Here is a 22,547-nt window from a genome sequence, read left to right as displayed (position 1 = left end):
GGGATCCAGTCCCACATCGGGCTCCCTGCTCGGCGGGAAGCCTGCTTCTCTCTCTCCCACTCCCCCTGCTTGTGTTCCCTCTTTCGCTGTGTCTCTCTCTGTCAAATAAATAAATAAAATCTTTAAAAAAAAAGAAAGAAAGAAAATCTGGCAAACAACTAACACTTGTAGAAGAACCTGAGGCTCAGATTAAAGCTGAAGAGAAACAAAACAGAGTTTCATCTCCTGAGATGCTTTCTTCTGCCAGCTGGGAAGTCTGATATAACAACATTTTCTTCCCATGATGCAGAGCCACTGTTCATGACCACGTGGTGCCCTGTAGATAATAGGTATATCGATGCCACTAATGGGCTATGTCCTTGTTTTCTTCATGATAAAGCAGTCTACACACACACACACAATGTTTGGTTGCTGGAGAGAGGGGTTTCAGTAGAGAAAATTCTTAGAACTCAATCAAATCAATTACTGTGAATGCATGGAGAAGTTATCAGATATTCAATGTAACCACTTTACACTAACTCAAATGTGGAAACACTTTGGTTAGTTTTTTTGTTTTTTGAGTTTTTTTGTTTTGTTTTGTTTTATTCTGTTTTAAGTGGGTTGGCCAAGAGCTGAAAACCTGTTAGCCAAGGATCTGAGTACTCTAAAAAGCAGGGTGCTCAGACTAGCCAGCTGCCTACCAGGAACTCAGCGGGTACGTGCGGCTCCAGGGAGATCAGCTCTTCTGAGGCTCACTTTTTCAATCACAGCTTCTCCTAGTCCCCATCAGCTGCCTTCTGCATCCAAGTTACACACACAGGCCTTGGCACACTGTGTCCCCATCCCTCCAGAGAGGGGTCCACCTACTGTGCTTCCTTGAACAAAGCAATAACTCTTACTTGAAATGCAGAGAACCATGGATTTCTTGGAGGGGAAAATGGTCCACACCAGATTGTCCTTCTAAGCCCAAACCATCTGGTATGTTTTTACCATATGTGCAAAAAAAAAAAAAAAACCTAGAGAAAAGGGGATTTTTTTTTTTTCTTTTTTGCCTTGTTGATGATCTGGACAGGGAATTGGAAAGATTCTCCAAGCCCAGAGGGCTTGTGTACTGTCTATAAGGCAACTCACAATTACTAATTGCCAAGGTTTATCTAAAAGCTCTTCAATAAAGGGGTGGCCAATTTAAGCCAAACAGCAGTTTGACTTATCAAAATTAATCAGTGTTCCCAATCTTTCACTGCCTTGGGTCCTTCCTTTTTTCCCATAGTCTAATGGCTGCGTTGGGCCGTCTTTTGGCCACAGGACACAAGTGCAATGCAGTCACCTCTCTTACATTTGGGAAAGAAAAAACTGGAAGAAAAGTCAGATGCATTTTCTTTTCGTTTTGTTTACAACTTATTGTTATGTATAAATTATTGGTATCTGTAGCTTGTATTTTTTTCAACTGTTACAATTATTAATTAGCCTGTAGATAGAGCCCTGAGTAGGACATCATCCTTTGTCCAAGTCTGTGATGTTCCTTGTAATAAAGCTCCAGGACTAAAAGATGGAATGAAGAAGGACATCAGGGTTACTCAGTGCTGGATCATATTCCTGATACTGGTCTGGTTCCATCCAGGACCAGTTCCCAGGATCTCCTCCTAGTGTGGGAGAAGTTGAGTAAGGCAACTTCAGGAACCCTCGGTGATCACAGCATCTCTGGAATCTCAGCACTGGGCAGTGTGTGCAGTTTGGTCCTGGAGATGAATGTCAAGGTGCCCCTTGATGGCCCAAATCTCATACTTTGCAGTTGAAGCAAGCATTTCGATTCTGTTCCTAAACACAGTCCTGCTCAGTGAGAAATATAGTTACATTTGTGATTGCCCTTCTGAGCACACTTTAAAATCCTCTCCACAAACCTGATCCAGTATGTTCATTACAAACCAATTAACCAGGGAAGGCTTGCTTTGGGTAAGAAAACACTTCTGGGTTCTGCAGGGACCCATGTTCGCAAATGGTTATTCTTGCATCTGCTGTGGAACAAAAGATATTTAAATGTTCTCTGCATTTCTCCCTTTCTAGTTGGCCCTCACATTGGGCGTTACTGTGGACAGAAGACACCAGGTCGGATCCGTTCCTCATCAGGCATTCTCTCCATGGTTTTTTATACTGACAGTGCAATCGCAAAAGAAGGCTTCTCAGCAAACTACAGTGTCTTGCAGAGCAGTGTCTCAGAAGGTCAGTATTTCTTCATCTTGCAAAGCGCTGTGGTAAACACTCCCTGTTATTCCTCCTCACACACCTTGTGGCCACAGGAAACACTAAAGAAATGTTTTGTGAATTGGAGTGCCAAGTATTTGTTTTTCTCTTTTAAATGGTTTTTATGAACATCAATAGGAAAAACTATTTGGTGTGCCTTCTTAAGAAAATCGTGGATGAGAAGGCTGCTTGTAAGCCTCTGAAATTATGGGAGAAAGTGGAAAATGGCAAAACAGGGCCCTGAAACAATGAACTATAGCCAGACCTGTCTGGCACCCTTGAATGTGTATTGGGTTGAGAATCATAGATGGACAGGCTTCAATCAGAAGTGACAGGAACACATATGTGGTGGTTTATTGACAGGGCAGGCTTATAGGATAGATACTAACACATATGGTTTGGGTTATGAAGACCCAGACGGAAGCCATTTTGTTTTTCTTTCTTATGTGAATAGAAGTGGATATTTGTGTAAAAGAAGCATGTTTCAATTCCTGTTCTAACTTTCCACAAAAGAAAGAGGAAGTAATATGTTTCACATCTTATTAAAATACGCAACTCAACTAACTCAACCCTTCCATGTGGTGTCCGGCTCTTTCAAGGGCCCAAGGAAAACATCAGAAAGAACAATGAATAAAATTGTGTGTTTCAACATATCTAGCTTTAGGTTGTATATGACCTAGCCTGTAGGACAGGTCTCCAAACATCCCCCATCCTCTTCGCTAAGTTATAGCCAGACCACCTGTCTGGCACCCTTGAATGTGTATTGGGTTGAGAATCATAGATGGACAGGTTTCAATCAGACATGATAGGAACACATATGTGGTGGTTTATTGACAGGGCAGGCTTACAGGATAGATGCTGTAGCAAAGAGGACGGGGGATGTTTGGAGACCTGTCCTACAGGCTAGTCTCTTTTTTACCAGATCTTACTGGAAAATAAAAAGGCCAATTAAATCACAAAATCTTATTTGTACTTAATTTGATTAATTAATCTATGTATCTTTGTGTCTATAAATATTGCTATTATAAAATAACAAACCTAAGCTTAAAAGTATGAAACCGGTGAAAGAAAACATTTTATGCCCTAAAACTTTATCTATTATGATAAAACATTCAGAAAATGTGGAAGTTTGGTTAATTGAGAGTTTTCTTGATCGTTGAGAATCTTTAATCTCTAAAGCTTTTTTTCACCTTAGCACTTTAGATTCACATTTCCTAAAGTTGATTATTCATCTCCCTTTATCATATTTCATATCAATGTCATATTTCATTGTTTCACTGAGTATATGAGGCCTAATGGAATACATGCTTTTGTGATTCATCATCATCATTGTGAGTGTTATTATTTTATGTTGTAAAGTGGTGGTCCTCTTTGGGGCTATATGATACTGCAGTTTACTTCTGATGGATACTCCCGTGTTTTAATGATATAAACTAAAGACGTGAATAATCATGCCCAGGCCAGAGGCAGGAGGCATGAGAATGAAGGGAGTCAAGGAGAGGTTGCCCGGGTGCCAAATACAAGGAATCTGAAAAACAGAGAGTTAAGGTCTGCTGTCCACCAAATATGGATTATAACACAGACATGGGGTCTTATTCACTTTTATTAGATATTGAAGGAAATAGTAAAATTTTATTTAAATATAGCTTCTATATTAAACTTTGAAAATAAATAAAAATTCCCATTATTTCCTAATAAATTTCTAATAGTATTTGTCAACCTAGGTCCAGTGAGGAAAATAACTAATCACTATGAGATCTTCATAGCCTTGCTTTTAAAAATTATTGCCATTATTACTATTATTGTCACATATCAGTGCTACGTCCCAGTAAGTCCTTCACTGTTATCTTCTGGAAGATATTGTTGGTGAACATCAAAATGGTTTTAGTCTGCCAGATTATAAGAAGAAATATGCATCTCGGTCGGGTCCCTTATGTTGTGATGACTTTGAGCCCTTTTATTTCCCCTTCAGATTTCAAATGTATGGAAGCGCTGGGCATGGAATCGGGGGAGATTCATTCTGACCAAATCACAGCTTCTTCCCAGTATAGCACCAACTGGTCTGCAGAACGTTCTCGCCTGAACTACCCCGAAAACGGGTGGACTCCTGGGGAAGACTCCTACAGAGAGTGGATACAGGTACGTAGCACGAGACCTGGCACACATAGGGTGGAAGATTTAGGTCATCTAGAAGGGTTGCTGAAAAAAAACAGTGCCATTCCAAATGCCTTCAAAAGCGAAGAGAGGAACAATGGGTACCGAGTGTAATCTCCCTGCAGGATCATCGCGTCACCACAATCTGAGAAAAGCAGGCCCAGTTGATGTCCCTGAAAATGCATTTATTTTCTCACATACGTATATACAACTCTTCAGAGAATTTGAGCACAGATGTCTCACTTCGGTAACAACTAAAAGATCTGATTTTTCCCCACAACTACACATTTTCTATTCATACACTTCCTCCTACAACAGATTTTTATTTCCTTGATGAAATACATTAGCTCTAGCAGACTTGCATGAAATAATTGTATCTAAGTATAAGGCTTCTTATTTGTTTGTTTGTTCTGAGTAGAAGAAGGGAAGAAAGGGGTTGAGGTTTACTTTTCCTATAGGTATACACAGCACATGCCCAAGGCAGCAGTCTGATTGAGGGCTCGGGTCTCTGTGGATTATGTATATACACATATAAGTATGAAATGGACACATTTGTATCCTTATGATGTTGCTTCTGCTTTGCTCCCTTTGCCCTGGCACTCCCTTCCCTGCCCTTGTCTCACATTCCCCAGAGACTCTCCTCCCCTGCACCACGACTCCCCTGCCCCGACTCATCCTTGGCACCACTCCTAATATGCCTCAGCTTTTCCAGCCTTGAGGTCTGGATACTCCCACCCAAGGCCTGACGCTCATGTTCTTGACTTTTTCACCCACTGTCAAATGAAACATCCATATCTGGATGTGGGGGTTTAACTGTGGGCAAATTATACAGAGTTATTTGCTGAAGGATCCAGGCTTCCTTTTCAGAGAGTAGGCAAAGCTTGACTTACATTCATTGCTAAATATATAAAAATGACTAATTCCCAGAGAGAGTTTCTAAGCAAGAAAAAAACCACGATGATTAATCCCCTACTTTCTACATCTATTGCTGCTTCAGTCTTTTGAGCACAAATACCAGATTTTGTTTTACTTTGAGAAGGTCAATATTAGTTTAACATACACTTAAAGTGAAATGGCCTATTACGGAAGACTGAACTCCTGCTAACCTCTAAATGATAACACTGAGAAATGTGTCGAGAGTGAGAAAAGATGAGACTTGTACCTGTGGATTGCTGAATCCAGCTCTAGATTAAGTGAGAAGTTAAATGAATTTGCCTATGTCAAAATAGCTCTTGGCAACTTGTTTTTCCACATCCCCAAACCAACAAACAGTTCCATATGATTGACAGACGCGCCTCTAGAGGAGAGCTTGGATTTTGCAGTGCTAAGCATCTTTGCATGGTAACGTAGTCCTATTCTTGGTAATGTGGAGAGTGCTGGATAATTTAGGGACAGTGGTCTTGCAAGAGTTCTGAAATTGCAACTGTAGCAATTCTTCTGTGCAGGGCAATTCTATGTCAGGAGAAACACGGAGACAAAATGGGCTCTCACAAAGCATTTGTCAACAGGACAGGATTCACATCATTCTCAGGAGTTAGGCAGAAGAAAAAAATCTGAAACGGCCCAACTCTTTCCACCAAAGCATAGAAAGCAATGGTTAGGAGAAGCTAGGTAATCAAGCCCCCCCCAAATGAGGTTTAGTTCAAGCTCAAGCTTCTTGCCCTCTTCAACTCCAGTCGGCTGGGGGTCTGCTCCACATCTCACCCCAGGACCCAGACAGAGGGAGTGGCCATCATCCCAAACGTTGCTTGTCACCAAGCAGAGGGAAAAAGAGAGCACGGCCATCGTGCTAGCTCTTAAGTTCCCCTCGAAGAACACTTCCACTATTTTCATTGCCAAAGCACGTCCCATGGCCACACTTAGCTTCTGAGGGGCAGCAATTCAATGCGTGCTGGAGGGAGGAGAGCTAGAAATTTGGTGAACAGCATTCATGACAATTGTGCCATTCATAGAATAGTTACCATTTATTGAGTGTTTACTATGGGGCCCAACTTCTGCGGAGTACTTGACATATTTGCATTTAATCCTCCCAGCGATCCTGGGAACAAGGTGCAATTATCCTCATTTTAAAAATGAGGACACTGAGGTTCGGAGAGATTAGTAAATGCCCAAGGTCACAGTGAATGACCGGGCTGTCAGACTCCCAACACCTGCTTCTTTACACTTTGGTCTGCTCTGCTTTATCATGCGTTACCTTTCATATAAATTCAGGTGTATCTTGCGACACGACTCCCTTTATGCTTTTCCTCGGGAGAAGACACACCGAGATGAGCTGGGTGCTTACTGTTTCTGAACCTAGAATTCAGTGCCTTTATGCCCTCTCCATCCCTATGGAAGATGAATGTCAGAGAAGCTTAGCATCAGTGCACCTTGAGGTAAAATTATCTTGTGCTCTTTCTGGAGCTTAGCAGGCTCATTTCCATGCTTGTTGTGTCTGCGTACGTGGTGGGGGTTCTTATCTTCACCCATCACCTAATTATGAATAATTTCATATGTTTCCAGCTTTTCTGAAACTCCTTGGAAGTGGTTGGCTTGTTGTTTTCTCTGGATAGATGTTTTAAATTAACCAACAAGTAAAGCATAATTGAGGCTGAGGGCAAGAGGCACATACCTCTAGTCGCAGGAAAGTTAGCGCACATACATTTCTATTTATATGCACATCAGTATGCGGATGGTATTTGTTTTCTTTTTCCACTTCTTCACATTTTGCATGAAATATACCCCACAAAACATGTTGCTGTAGCAACAAGGACAAACACTTGCATGTGTTAAATTAATAAGGCAGTATTGGAAGCCGACTTTCCTTCAAGACAGGAACAGTCTTTGGTTGCCATTGTTTTCTCTAGGAAATTACTGAGTGACATAAAAAAACAATGCGTCGTTAACCATGGGTATGAACGTCCACCGTGGGGCTTCCTGTGAGATCTGTTGTCTGCCAGAAAGCTTAAAAACAAGTCAAGAGGCAGTTTGGTGGGAAGGGGCATAAGGGAAGTCCCGGCTCGGAGCTTTGCACATGGTCATATCCTGCTCAAAAGGCCACTTCATATCCTGAGCAGCTAAAACCTCTTAATTGTCCACAGCAGAGTTAATCACACTGTGAAATTCCCCCATGTTTTTCAGAGTATGCCATTCTGTCCTGTGTCCTAGAGCTGCTTATCTAATTGTTAATTTAATCTTTTTCTTCCTTTTGTTTCTGGTTAAACAATCAAGGATTCAAAGTAAAGACTCAGGATATCAGTGGTGCTGTAACAATTCTTCATTTTCGAGCACCTCATTAGAGCCCAAGCCATTAACTTCATTGAAGCTGAGTTTCTTCCCCTGTAAAAATAAAGGTACTGTAGGCTTCTCCATTCAAGCTCTAGCCATTCGTGATACTGTGAATCTTGGAGAGAAGCAGTCTCCGTTTTTCTTCTCCTCTCTGTATACTAAGTGCGTTGCGTACTGTCTGCTCAGGGAACATGTTCTTATAGATGCTAAGTGTAGCCATTCACACACAATGCAGAATTTAATTCGTTAATTATTTCAATGTTTTATTAATGATAGTGTTCACCACACTGTAAACAAATTTATCCTTCTCACTGTAATTAAAGCTCTTGGGAGTGCTTTCCTCAAAACAACTGTGACTTTTCCCTGATTAAAATACCAGGAGACAAGGGGGGGAAAAAAAGGCAAGATATAAAATGCCTGGATGGGATATGAACTTTGTTGATCCAAAGACATAAAAATGGCGCCAGGGACTAATTGATTACCACACCCCCCAGTGACTTTAGAAATAGAATTACTTGATAAACCAACTTAGGCTGGAATTCCGCTCTTCCCCAGATTTGGGGGCATTGTCTTTTGTGGGAAAATTTTGGGTACTAGATTATTTATGCCCTCACTTATTCCAGAGAAGCAGAAAACGAAAGCGGTTGGCTCCTAAACCCTATCCTGTTTGGTTTGGTGAGACAGCCCTCATTGATTAATCACACAGAAGAAGAAAGCCTCAGGAAGACACTCTGTAGCTCTAAGAATACATCAGCAAGCCCCCGGAGCAAAAGTGCCTTCTCTCTCTACTACATTTCCTTGCATAGATGTTCATTCTGAAGTATGAGGAGGAGGAAAGCTCCAGAAGAGAGGACGTAGTGCTAACTTTATGGGGAAGCTTGTTTCTGTGTTTTCCTTTTGCCTTATATGTATTTCTCTTGGATAATATTCCACATTTTCTAACTGAAGGAACTTGGAAAGCAGACATGAGCAGCAAAAGGCCTTAGTGTGTGGAAAGGAGGTAGTCTGAACTGAGTCAGAACACACCCACACAGCACACGCACATTCCGTTTACTCACTGGCAACTATAGCATCAAAGACAGTAGGTGCCCTTGTTCACGCTCAGTATGAGAAACTGGCCAAATCCCGGAGGCCTTTAGGTTGCTTTGTGGATTTTAAAATTCATTGTAAGACATGTTCTAACAACAAAGCCTTATGTTTCTATAGCACTTTTCCTTTATTAAAGCACCTTTTTGGACGCAGCCCATTTTAGTCTTCAAATGTACCTTAAATAGACCAAAGATTCACATCCCCATCTTCACGTGAGAGAACAGAGGTTCAGAGAAGTTCAATGGTTCATGAATCCCAACGTGGGGAAAAGATGCGACTTGTGGGAAAGCTCAGGCTTACACAATGGAAGTGGACTTCCTTCCTCAGACTTGGGAATGGAGTCAGTGGGCACCGAGAGGTCTGGAAGGCAGACAGCAGCTGCTGAATCACCACTTGTGGTCAGGCCTGACACAGGCCCAGTGCTCAGCTGGCCTTTGCGTAGCTCTCTGACCATTCGAATTGTGGGTCTTTTCACCTTACGCTGCCTCAAATGAGGTAAGCGGGGCAATTGCCCCACTCCACCTCTACAGAGAAAAACTACAGAGCCTTCAAAGTTGTGGGGCCTGCCAGGTCCCAGAGGAGTTTGTATGCAAATAGCCAGGTTCCTAGAACCCCCAGCCCCAAGGGGCTTTCCTCTAATGCCAGGAGGTTCACTTCCCAGAAGCTCCCCCCAACATCCCTCCGGGGCTGTGTGTTGTATCTCCCAGTAACATCAGGCTCTGTCATCATTCAGAAATAGAATTAACAGTTACAACTTACTGAGAACAGAGACAAAAGTTAATTTAAAGGTGTGGGCTTGATTTCAGGAGCTGAGGAGAGGCCAGCTGGATGCCCTGTAAGTAACTAATGGAATGAAATAACTCATGAGTTCTTGGAAATATTCCCTCTGACACGTGGAATTATTACACATTTTTAGCAAATCTTAGGTGGGAGAAGGGAGTGCTGCTCATTCAATGAAAAGAATTTGTTATTTGGAACCCTGGGTTTTTATCTTTCAAGTTAGTTGCCTTCCAAAATTAAAAGTAGAAACTGGAGTCATTTATCTTAAAGCTTTAGAATGTCATTTATTTTAACAAGTTTCATATATAATTTTCTTTCCTTCAAAACTTCCCGGAAACATCTTTTGTTCTCATAATAATGTGTTAAGTATGGAACAGGTATCTCCAATGAAATAGTTTTTGACTTTTCATTCAATTGCTAGTTTTTAGCAAGTTTATAATCTGTATGCTATATTCAAAATTGGTTCCATTTGCTAAATTGACTAATCCAGAACATATATTGAGCCAGGTTATCCTGATTGTAAACATGCTGCTTATAAACCAGACACTTCAGAAGGTACATTATCTCATTCAGATCATTAGTAAATTGCTGAAATTGCAATAAAGTGATCCTTTATAAATGTGTAACTAGAGAACTGACAAAAATAGCTCACTGGTTTACCCAAATGTGGAATGATGCATGTAAAATATAATGTTGGCAAATTTAGGGAAAATACAGCTGTTCAACTGAACGTTTATTCCCCAGGTGTGCTGTGTGTGTGTGTGTGTGTGTGTGTTGCAACTAATATTAATATGCTATTTTAGCTGAAACATTGATCTGGAAGGGAGACAATTTGCTTTTTAAAAAATCCCCCAGGTAAGCCTTTGGTTGTCTTACCCTGATTCTGCAGTGACCTCTACTTCCTGCATAAAACGAATGCTTAACGTCCTATCCTTAGTGCATCATAGGTCTGTTTTCAGTGACTAGGGTTCCACCCAGGAAGTCCCTGTTCCAAAAATTCCTCTCTCGAGGAAATTTTCCTAATGCTTTCTCTGGTACCTTGGTTTCTCATGTAATAGGAAGTCATTTGAAGGAAATACATATAGGAAATGCATGTAGGGATGGATTAAATTCAGAGTTTTTTGCTGCTTTAAAGGAGGATATGATTTGGGGAACACAGAATAAGTATATGACATAATTCTTTAGATATTTTTAACTGATTGTTTTGTCATACAGAAAATACCAGGATGATTGTAACCATTTTGATTAAGTCGACCACTTAATTTAGTTTTAAAAATCAGTCAAATGATTTTACTAATTAGTATTTCTTGTCAACACACCCTAAAGAAAATGTATGAAATTTAAATAAACCTCTTAGATTTTTATGATGAAGCACCACTGGAAAGACAATATTGAAAGAACCACAACTGTTCAGCTAGAATTACACTTAAAATAGATTAATTTGCATACCACACACATTCCATTTTGCTTACAGTTTTGGCTTCTTATTATTTTATGCTGTGTCTATTTGGAACCAATATTCATAGTTATATTCTAGAGAAGAATTGTTTTCTTTCCAGGTTAGCTCAACTTTAAATGTAAGACTAAAAGCAGATGTAAACGTCATCCTGTCTGAATTCCTTATTTTGCGTAGGTTCAGAGGTTAAGTGATTTGCAAGACCACATAGCAAGTTAATGACAGAACCTGGACTAGAATCTTAGTAGCCTTGCTGCCCCTGCTTTGTTGTTGCTCAATTGTAATAATATGCAAAAATGGATTTAGATCCTTTTTGAAGATGGTATCCTGAAGACCGTTTATATCCCAGCATATACCTGCTCAGTCAGTGATTGGTAAGTGATGTCTATCAAATTGAACAGTCACTGCGGAAGCTGTACTTAAACCAATGATTGGATTGTGTCTAGAGCAGGTTTTCTTGGTCTGGACAATACTGACATTTTAGAATAGATAATTCTTTGTTGTGGAGGCTATCCTGGGCGTTATAGGATATTTAGCAGTATCCCTGGTCTTCACCCACTAGAAGTCAGTAACACACACACACACACACATACACACACACACACACACCCCCCTCCATATGACAGCCAAAAATGTCTCCAGGCATTGTCAAATGTCCTATTGGGGAAAAAAAAATCACCCTCGGTTGAAAACCACTGGTGTAGAAGACACCCTAAGTCCTAATCAAGTCATTTTTTAAATAATAAGGTTGATCACTGTTTTGAAAGAAAAAGTAAATTGGTTGCTTGGCTGTTTTTTGTCACTTTTCAACAGCTTATCAAAGATATCATTTGAACAGAATTGTAGTTCTTTTGTTTTCCAAAAATACTGATGCATCTGTTTACCTTATGCAGGAAAATAGCATCATAAACCTCCTTGCTTATTTATCTTAAGCTTCACTATTTTTAGCTTTTAAAAGTGAACTGTCTTTAGCTAAATATATACAGATGTGATTTTACAATACTGTGGCCTGGGCTTCCAAATGCACTGATAAGGATTGGATTAAGGAAAGGAAACACAAGGATAAAATCACAAGTCATTGTTGACAAGATTTAGGAAAAATAAGACTGAAATGAGCTCCTCCACACCTGGACATTGTGTGTCACTGACCTTTGCCGACGTATTTTAATTTTTTGCAGTATGTAAATCAAATGCGTGTGTGTGTGTGTGTGTGTATTTTCACTTCCAAGTAATGGAGAGTAAGGAACTGTGTTTGAAAAGCTTGCCTATTGCTTATTACCTTATCTTTTCATGGGAAAAATACTATTAAGTTTCCAATTTTGTAACCTAAACAACAACACATTAAGAGCTGTCAATTACCAACCAGTTTCATATCTGTGGACCAATAAGAAGGCAAGGTTGATGGTTTCACATCTGTTTTGGGTGAAAGGCTGTTCCTGTCTGTGGTATTTAAAATTTAAAGAACTTCTGTTATTATACAATTGGGAATCCTCGGGGAGTAAAATGTTAATGAAATCCATAACATGCACAGATTTTATGATAGCAGTTTTAAGAAATTCCTTTAGTGGGGTTTGTAGATTTCTGTCCCGGCGGTAATAATTGTACCTTTTACAGAGTGCATTAATGTTTACATTTAGGAGCAATGGCTACGTTTATGCAGCGTGTAATGTAACACACGAACTCCTAAGCTTTAAATAACTCTCATATCGTAATTTGAAAGCCCCAGGGCGAAAAATGTGTGTTCTTCAGAATTGGCACAACCCACAGTTTAAAACTTGTCTGGCATGTTCGAGGCAACCTCCTGCAAAGGTGAAAAAGGTATACCCTGGAAATTCCAAAGCCAGGATGTGGATGGGTCTTCCATGCCCTCATATAGTTCTCATTTAATGCACCATTTGAAAGCTCCACATCAAAATGACAATTTTGATCCACATCAAAATAACAATTAGGGATGCTGACCTGCAACAGGGACAGAAACGCATACTTATTTCCTTTCTCCACTCCCACCCCGCCCCCAGCTTTCAAATTTCATTCAGTTCTACGTTCAGATAAAGAGAAGAAAGTTAAATCAAAAATGCTCTATACATCCCAATAGTAATAAAATGCTTTTATATTTCCAGCTATTGAACAGAATAAGCATTTGAGACTACTTGCACATATTGTGACTGAGAATAATCACATATGTACTTGTGTAAGTGATGTGAAGATTTGTTTGGTGTTTTTTGTGGGTTTTTTTTGTTTTGAGGGTTTTTAGCTCTCTTTGCCTTATGGGGTTAAAAAGCTCATTTATGACACTCTTCTATTTGCCTTTCTTCAGAAGAATGAAGTGTTAATTTTACCAAAATTTTATTTTCTTACAATTCTAATGCTTTAGATTTCTAACTGTTTTCTGGATTTAGCAGAAAAATAAATAAGCACCTTTATTCTTTCAGCAGGCCTGAGAAGGGCTATAGATAAAATTCTTCAGGGGAGGGGTGATTGGACCAGACAGCTTCTACTGTCTTTTCAAGCATTTAAGATTCTGTGATTGTATTAAAAATAAATGTACTTTATCAACTGGTGCCCTGGGCTTGCCTAAATGAAAACAAATACATGAAGCATAACTGGAATTCATTTTAAATGCTACCGGTTATCGTGTGAGGCAGCACAAAGGAAAAATTTACTTTTAATTAAAAAGATTTTCTCTCCTTAGATCAAGTAATTGTTTAGTTTGGCTTCATCATGAAGCCTCTCTGAGGATTTCACATAGAAACTCCACTAGTGGTTTTCCTTGGTTCTTTGGTACCAGCTCGCAGGGATATGCAGCCCATTAGGGGGATAAAAGGAAGCCCAGACAGTTCATGTTTCGTGTCTTTCCAATCTTTGAAGGAACTATCCGTAAGGCATAGGCTCACCGACCGTTTCAGACTGTTCACACCTTCAAGTCCTGCCCATACCCAGTCTTTCTTTCCTTAAGAAAACAAATACCACACGCAATTCTAAGGACATTATAGGCCATCATACTAGCCCAGAAAAGTGACAGAACAAAAAAGCAGCCCCAAGGGTCCTGGATGAAGCTGTGTGAAGAAGGACATTACAGTCGTCTTATGCCTCTAAGACTTGACTCTGGGCTAAAGCTAATGCAGATAGATCCTTCTCAGAAGAGAGAAAGACCAAGACCCAGGTAGACACATAGCCTTATGGCTATAGGTACAAGAAATTTGACAGAACCTTCAGTTTGAGAATCTGGAAATGAAACATAAAATTTGCAGTGGGAAGTACTCATGATAATAAAAAGAAGCTAGAGCATCATGAAATGTGAAATACTGAAGAAAATGTTTTTGATATTTTAGGAGATACACCAAGCTCTTGTGTAGAAGGGAAAATTTTTTTTTTTAAGTTCACAATCTTAAAAAATGAAGATACAGCATGCAGGATTTTCCTGGCCTAATTATTTAAACATTATTTTAAAAATCCATACTGCTCTCAATCAGCAACATTCTATTGCACATATATTACACTATTTCTGTAGTTTTACCTTACGTTTCCAAATATTGCATTCATTTATAAGGACGCTTTTATTTATTCAGAAAGCTTCAATTGCCAATACGGCAAGAATTCATTTACTTAACAATTCCATTTCCATGTAAAGAAAAACCAGTCAATACATTTGTGCATTTAACATGATATTTCCTCTCCATCAGCCACTAGGAAATAAATGAATCTCATTTATTGTGACAAAAATGGAAGGCGTCTTATACGATCTCCACTTGCACATTACTGTGCCTTCTGGGCAGTAGAACAAAAAGGAGAAGGAGGCAGGAATAGGTAATTTGGGGTTCCTGTATCTGCTAAATTTCAACTGTGATTATCAACTTCTGTAATACAATAATACAGTCTCCTTAGTCTAAGAACTTTGCTGCTTTCAAGAAGAATTTACATGAGCATCTGTTTATCTACTTACCTTTCTTTGAAGTGTCTAGATTTATAATATCCATATGTGGCATATACAATTCATCTGAATTAAAATCTTTTTATCAAAAGTAAAATTCAACAGATTATGAACCAGTTCATTCAATTTCTTTTTAATACTGGCAGTTTTAGTAAAACCATGCATAGTGATGTGTTCTTATCCTTAACTTTGCATCTAAAAGTATAGTAACAATAGGATAGGATTCTTACTGTTCCGAAAACCTGCAAGGTTATATGAAAGGAATGCTTAGCATTTCCAAATATGTGCCTCAGCTCCCTGTTTTTCTGTCAAGAAGCACCCCTTCCCCCCCCCACACACACAACAGTGTGGCCATGTTCACCAAGAAAGCATTTCACCTCTTGTCACCTCCAAGTATGTGGCTGAAATAGATGTATCCAACCACGTGTTAAGAATGGTTCCAGTGGATAAATGCAAGTCACAGCTTCCATTATGTTAAGGACTTTAGGCAGTGCTAGAGGACAAATAACACGATATGCTTAGTGTAACATCTGTGCTTATTTTCCTGTGGTTTGAAAGTAGTCACGCAGATGCATTTTTCCCATTGTCTGACCCAGGCTGAAATGCATGAAATTAATATAGGTAGATTTTTTTTTCACACCACATTTGGATAGCAAAACAGCATATCTTCAGAGCACAGAATGATGCCGTGCTTTGTCCCTTTCTTCCAAGAGGAGCCTGGAAATCCCTAATCATTATATAACATTTCTCCTTTCCTTGTTTTCATTTTCCACCTGCACCACAGAGCTGGTCAGTCCAAAACTGCAGAACATCAATTGTGAAATGTAATTGCAAACGATTCTCTTAGAGAGTAATTTTTTTTTTTAAATGCACTATTTCAAGGCTTTTCCTACCTCCCTTTATAAGTGATCTTCAAAAAAGAATCGGTATATACTTCCTGGCCGAATGGTCAGCTTCCAACAGGGAAAACCAAATAGTAAATCGTGAAGTTCATTTCATCTGCTCTCAGGAATGACTGGCATCCCTTCCAAGACTGAGTGTTTACACGCACTTTCTGACAGCCGGCTGCACCTAGGCTGCCTGTTCTTTCTCTCCTTTCTTGTCTCTGGAGCGGCATTCGTTATAACCTTAGGCGGGTGACCGACTTTAATCTCAATAATCCCATCAGATCCTCGCAGGATTGTTAATGCCAAGGAGAGGAGTTTTCTTGGACACCTGCACTTGCAGATTCTCCATCAGCACATGAAATTCTCATTAACGTGACAGGCCCACCTAGATCCCTGAAGAAATACATGGAAAATCAGTGTAAAAGGAGGCCGTCAGAGTTTATAGGCCAAGAGGCTGATTTAGAGCATCGCCCCCATCTGCAAGTCTTTAGTTTCCAGAAATTCATCCTTGTGTTTGTTTTTGAAACCAAGCTTTTAGGAGGAGGGAGAAAAATTAAAGGCTTGACTTACTGGAAAACTAATAATAAGCAAGTCATTTTGTTTGTGCTGGAATAGACAGACGCTGTTTGAGTACAAATGTGTGTTTATCTGGAGGCATTTAGGGATTTCCCCACTAGTGCTGATGAAACTTTATGGGTAACATGGAACCACAGCTTCTGAAACAGAAATATACTTTACCTGCACAGGACATTTAATAGTTTCTTGGTCTTTTAGATTTGAAAATCTCTTTGAACTGCCGATAGATTGGAAAGAGGTATATGTCCGTAACTGAAGTCATTGCTCGTAGAAAGGCGTTATGCAGCCTTACCTGGGGGCGGAGTCAGCTCCAGTATTTCTCCCGTGAGGCTTGCTTGTGAAGATGCTTCTCTGAGACCATAAGACAGACAAACACAAAGATCGCAAAAGGTCCGAAATCTGCATTTGTTTCCTAGCCACACACAGCTATAATTGCAACATCTTTTTTTTAAGATTTTATTTATTTATTTGAGAGAGAGAGAATGAGAGAGACAGAGAGAGAACACGAGAGGGGGGAGGGTCAGAGGGAGAAGCAGACATCCCCCCCGCCCCTTGCTGAGCAAGGAGCCCAATGTGGGACTCCATCCTGGGACTCCAGGATCATGACCTGAACCGAAGGCAGTCGCTTAGCCAACTGAGCCACCCAGACGCCTTATAATTGCAACATCTTATGAAGACCACACATTAATTAGGTAAAACCATAGAGACCTATAGGTATGCAGTGAAATTTTAATGTTGCTCTCTTTTAAAAAACACAGGAAGAGTATGGGAAAAGTCTAAGATACCAGATACATAAACATCCAAAACATAAACATCCTGTGCACATCACGCTTGCAAATATCTTAGCTCTAAAGTAAAAGGTTTGCGTGAGAGTTGGAGCATGATAGATATTGTGAAAAAAATCATTTAAGTCCTATTGTCCTCTGGGGTGACTTCTAGGAGGAAGGATACATACTAAGTTACTGAGAGGCCATTTGAGAAATAAGTAAAAAGGAATACTTCACACAGCATGAGCCTAGCCAGTGAAACTCATTGTTCAGCAGACTCCAGCATCAAGTAGTAGACTTTTCAAAGGACTGGAAATTTTATGAGTAGTTCTAATATTTGCAGTTATAAACACCAAGATAAAAATAATCGAATTCCTAGCTTATGTGTACAAGCTAGTTGCTCAAACACTAACTTCAACTTTAATGACAGGCAGTTGGCTTTTGTTTGGAAGAAGGGAGTTTCAGACCTTGCCAGCAAGGCTGGACTGACACAGCATTGAATTTAAATTCAACAGAATATATTGAGCATCTGCTAAGGATTAGATGCTATAGGTAAGGGCCAGGTGAATTTAAAATGAAAGATTCTGTCCCTCCTTCAAAAGAGTTATAATCTAGGTACCACAGGCAAAACCACACACACACACACACACACACACACACACACACACACACACACACACACACCCCAATTATCCAAGTGACTAAGAGAAGAAAAATTTTAGGGTCACATTCTTATGGTTAATGTGTGTACGAATGCTTCATAATGATCCTCATAATAACTGTGCGTTGCAACTAAATGGAGTAAGCCTTGGTATTTTTGTTGGCAAGAGAAGACTAAGGCTTGGGATGGCTAATTAACTTGTGTAACATTGTCCAGGTCACTTTTTAATGTCGAAGCGACAGAGGTACTTCTGGGGGCCTGCGCTTTATGCCACCACATGCTGCCTGCATCCCCCCAATTTTTTCCTTGTAGTCTAGAATTTATTGAGCATTTTTAATGCAGTCTACCCACTTTGTATTGAGATTTATTGTTTACTTGACTTTTTCCCCTACTGACTAAAGGGCAGGAATCTGGGAACCTTCCCTTTCTTTCACCCAAGTATCCAGCACTCATTTGTGTGATAAATGAGTAATTGCCGGTCACCAACTTCCCTCCACAGAAACAAAAATACCCACCATTATACGCTCATGTTCCGAACTCATTGCCTGCTCCTTAAATGTTTGAGGAGTGAACGGCATGATTTCAACAGCAGTGTGAATCCCTGAAGAAACATAACTGTTTTTATGCCACTTTGCTGAAATGTTTTCTTTTAAATGTAGATATAAAGATAAGGCAGGACCAGACCGCGGAGTGTGCCATTAGGGCCCCGGAGGGAAGTCCCTGACTCACGCAGAGTGAGGTTGAGGTGTGTCCCCTGGAATGCTGGGATTCCCAGAGGCAGGGAAAGCATGCACTGCAGCAGAATGACCTCAGCAGTGCAGTGCATGCTCATGAGCTCAAAGCTCCATTACAAGTGAGATTTCACTGTCTCTGTCACCAGCCAAGCCCTTATTGGCCTGGACTTGTGGACCACATGAAGGCCCACGCAAAGGGTGATGTGTGTTGGGAGCAGGGGGTGGGTTGGAACCTTAAACTTGCCCTCGAAAAGTAGATATTAGTTAGAAGGAAAATATTCATCATATCAGATGTTTCGAAATACAGGCAGCTGGGTGGGATATTTTTCCAGCTGATTCTGCCTTGAGCTCATCAATCTTGGCCTTTTCCCTGGCCAAAGTCTTACCCTATCTTACGAGATCCGGTTTGAATGACTCAATTGACCCCTTTTCCATAAAACCCATTCTTTCTCTTTCTGCAAGGAGTCTTTCTTCTTTGGAATCCCATAATGCTTCATCTGTCAGCATGGTGGCACTTTTTACTTTGTGTTGTATTATCATTATTTCCACATAGGTCTACTTGCTTCCAGAGCCTGGCAAACAATAAATGCGTGTTGAGTTTAATGGACTAGACGTTTCTATCTGGACACTCGGCATCCTTCAGTTTAATTTCACACTTTGAGTTCAAGCATCCCTGATACGTGAAACCCTATGATTGAGCTGTAAGAGCACATCGACGTGAGCATGCCCCCGGCTCTGTTCATTAGCTTATAGTTTGCCCCCAAATGTTTTAGTAAGAAGAAGAACAATAATTGATGTTTATCTACATAATACAGTCCTACTGAAATTATGTGCAGAGATAATAAATTGTGCTAAGTTGTAAAATGGTTGTAACCCAGACCACCCTTTATCCATTCTTCCATACTGTACTTTTTTGGTTTGGGCAGAGACAGGTTATCAGGAGCCAGAGATCTGTATACACAATCTGCTCGATCTTACGGGATATCTAGTGTTGCATCCCTGCTGTCTGCTAGATCAGTATCACTGGACCCGCTGGCTTGCTCATGCCGACCTCCCCCATACAATTCCTAAACTTCAGGTCTTCTACTAGGAGAACACTTTCCGAGTTTTCGTGGGTCCCGGTGGAACCAAGAGTTATGGCAGGAGAGCACTACGCCAGTGCATGCCCTCCATGTAGTAGGCACTCACCGAAGCTTTGCTGCGAACCCACCTAACAAGAGCACATGCTATGACTCTAGGAGGTGTTTCACTAGGAGATCTACATGGTTTATACATATTTGAACTGGTTGCAATTCTTTCTTTCTTTTTTTAAAGACTTTATTTGACAGAGAGAGACACAGTGAGAGAGGGAACACAAGCAGGGGGAGTGGGAGAGGGAGAAGCAGGCTTCCCGCCGAGCAGGGAGCCCGATGTGGGGCTCGATCCCAGGACCCTGGGATCATGACCTGAGCGGAAAGCAGACCCTTAACGACTGAGCCACCCAGGCGCCCCTGGTTGCAATTATTTCTAACCTATAGCATACTTCCTTTTCTCTCTTAAAAAATTCCAATTAAGCAATTTTTACTGTAACGTTTTTAAGTTAGAATCTTAACTGAGTTTCTAGAAGTTGCATTTGGTCTGTTCTGAATACTTGTCCTCTTCCCACATCAAAGGATTAGGCTCAGGTTTTACATTTAATGTAACTTACAAACACACATTCAAAAAACATTAATTGAAGGTTTTAAGTCCCCGAATCCTTTACTGCCCAGCAAGAGTCCCTGAAAATCTTAGTTGGAAAAGGGGGCCATTTAAGTGTCATCTTTGTGACTGAGCTACTGAAGGTTTCAGAGGTACCCATGTGCAAAGTGACATGTTATTGAAGCAACGAAGCTTCTTCATTTTAAAGAAGAAAGGAGGGGGCACCTGGGTGGCTCAGTCATTAAGCGTCTGCCTTCGGCTCGGGTCATGATCCCGGGGTCCTGGGATCGAGCCCCGCATCGAGCTCCCTGCTCAGCAGAGAGCCTGCTTCTCCCTCTCCCACTCCGCCTGCTTGTGTTCCCTCTCTCACTGTCTCTCTCTCTCTCAAATAAATAAATAAAATCTTTAAAAAAAAAAAAAAAAGAAGAAAGGAGTTCACAGGTCGGTGAATGTCTTAAAAGTATTCATCTTTTCTCAAGATCTGGGCATGGGGATTTAACCAGCCTTTCTCTTCAACTCTACAGGAGAGTTTCAACTTGTCTTAGATGCTGTTTACTTGTATCCCAGAGTCTAGAGAAACCCCAATACATTTCATTTTCTCCTCCTTTTTTATCAGAATAGATTGCATCCTGATGTCCAGATTTGATAGGTTTCTCATGTAAAAAAGGAATTCAAATGGAATATCTGTCTGATTTTTCTGTACACAATTATATCTGTCCAAGAAAATATGGAAGGAAAACAAACAAACAAGCAAAAAACTCAGGTTTTGCAGAGTATGTGAGGACTTTTTGCCCAAACATGTCTTAAATATGTTTCATAAACTAAGATGAGCATTTTGGGGTGGGCGTGTCAAACCAAAGGTCTTCAAAGCCTAATGCTGTCTCCATCACACTGAGGAAATGTAGACCAGTGGTGGTGCCTCCATTCTAGAACATTCGATCTTTATGGTTTCCATATTGGAGTGATTTGAGTAGCTGGATTCTGGAAATGTCTCTAGCTGAAATGCGAAAGTATTAACCTGCTGCACGGAGTCCCTTTTATTTCCTTTTGTGCCTATGCCACTTGCCAATTTTAACAACTACAGCAGATTTTACTATTTAAACAAAACCAGATGGAACTCCAGTTCAAAGAACATATCAGAATTAAATATTTCTTTTTTAATTAGTTGCTTCTGATTTATGCAAAAAAAAATAACATGAGATCGAAAGAATGTGCAATAAATTCAGACACAAAGGAGCCCACGTAAGCATTATCTCTCTTTATCAGCCAAAAAAGACAAAGGTCAGCCCTTGTTTGGGGACTTAGTTTTTCTTGCCCCTTTCCTTGTTCTTGTGCTGTTAAGTACAGTGGCAAGTCAAGGAAACCAGCCTTTCCACGGCATTTGTGCTCTGACAGCCTTATCTAATGTTATTCTAAGTGGCTGGCTCACGGCTTCCAATAGAATTCATCTTTCATTCATGTAGGATTGTTTTACTACCAGAGTTTTGTTACAACCAGTAGTCTGTTTCCACCCGAGAAAATGCTTTCCTTTAATTTAGCTATGAAAAAGAGAGAGAGAGATGAATGCAGGCAATTAAGACCAGAAAAGAAAATTGGCGAGGCTCTTCCTGCATTACACTTTTCTCATACTTGGATATTTTTACTCTTTACCAGAATTTTAAAAACGTTTCCTCATTATCTTTTGCTAACAATGATCCATCTCTACCATCTTGTTTTTCAACAGTGTAACTGAATCATTTGCAAAGGTTTGCTTTCTGGTAGCCAGTGTAAATGTTAAACCCTAAGTCAAGGTAATCATAAATGGTTTCAAATTTTCTGTAATTATACAAAAATGTATTTTTTTAAAAAAAAGAAGAATCAGATTTCATTATTGTTGAGGAAGCAATCTCTTTCAGTAATTACCACGTTTTACCACACGAATGGGGCAACAGCATGGATATAGTGTTTGTACATGGGCCACTGATCTGATCTGGGTAAGTCCTGGCTCAGTCACTGGCGACTTATGTGACTCTGGGCAGGGTCCACACATCACTTTGTTCCTCAGTTGCTTTGTCCATAAAACCTTCCATGCATGACTGTTGTGAGAATCGAAAGAAGTGATGATTGTAAATTTAGCCCTTAATAAAATGCCGGACACAAAGGGATTGCCCTATGATTTTTCTATTAATATAGTAACTTTAGCCATCAGTATTTTTTTATGTGATACAGTAATAATGAAAAAATACATAAAGAGATAGAGAACTATGTCACTGGCTATAAAGTGATTATATTGCAGTTGGTCACTATACAAAGTCCAAGGTGTTAAGTTAAGGAATGCAATGATCAGATGCTTGATTTAAGCCCATGGA

The 22,547-nt window shown here is 40.1% G+C and overlaps 1 protein-coding gene across 7 annotated transcripts in view; it reads left to right on the top strand.

The window, feature by feature from the left end:
* NRP1 (neuropilin 1) overlaps positions 1–22,547 on the top strand; it is a 139,998-nt gene that overhangs the window by 67,012 nt on the left and 50,439 nt on the right. For all 7 annotated transcript variants that reach the window (XM_081820843.1, XM_081820842.1, XM_081820839.1 and 4 more), the window contains exons 5-6: positions 2,044–2,199; positions 4,193–4,359. In XM_081820843.1, the coding sequence (XP_081676969.1) occupies positions 2,044–2,199; positions 4,193–4,359 (323 nt within the window). The remainder of the gene's footprint in view (positions 1–2,043; positions 2,200–4,192; positions 4,360–22,547) is intronic.

This window comes from Leptonychotes weddellii, chromosome 5, assembly GCF_054177405.1.
Source record: "Leptonychotes weddellii isolate Sample4059 chromosome 5, ASM5417740v2, whole genome shotgun sequence".
Classification (NCBI taxonomy): Eukaryota; Metazoa; Chordata; class Mammalia; order Carnivora; family Phocidae; genus Leptonychotes; species Leptonychotes weddellii.
This window is presented reverse-complemented; position numbering and strand designations above follow the sequence as displayed.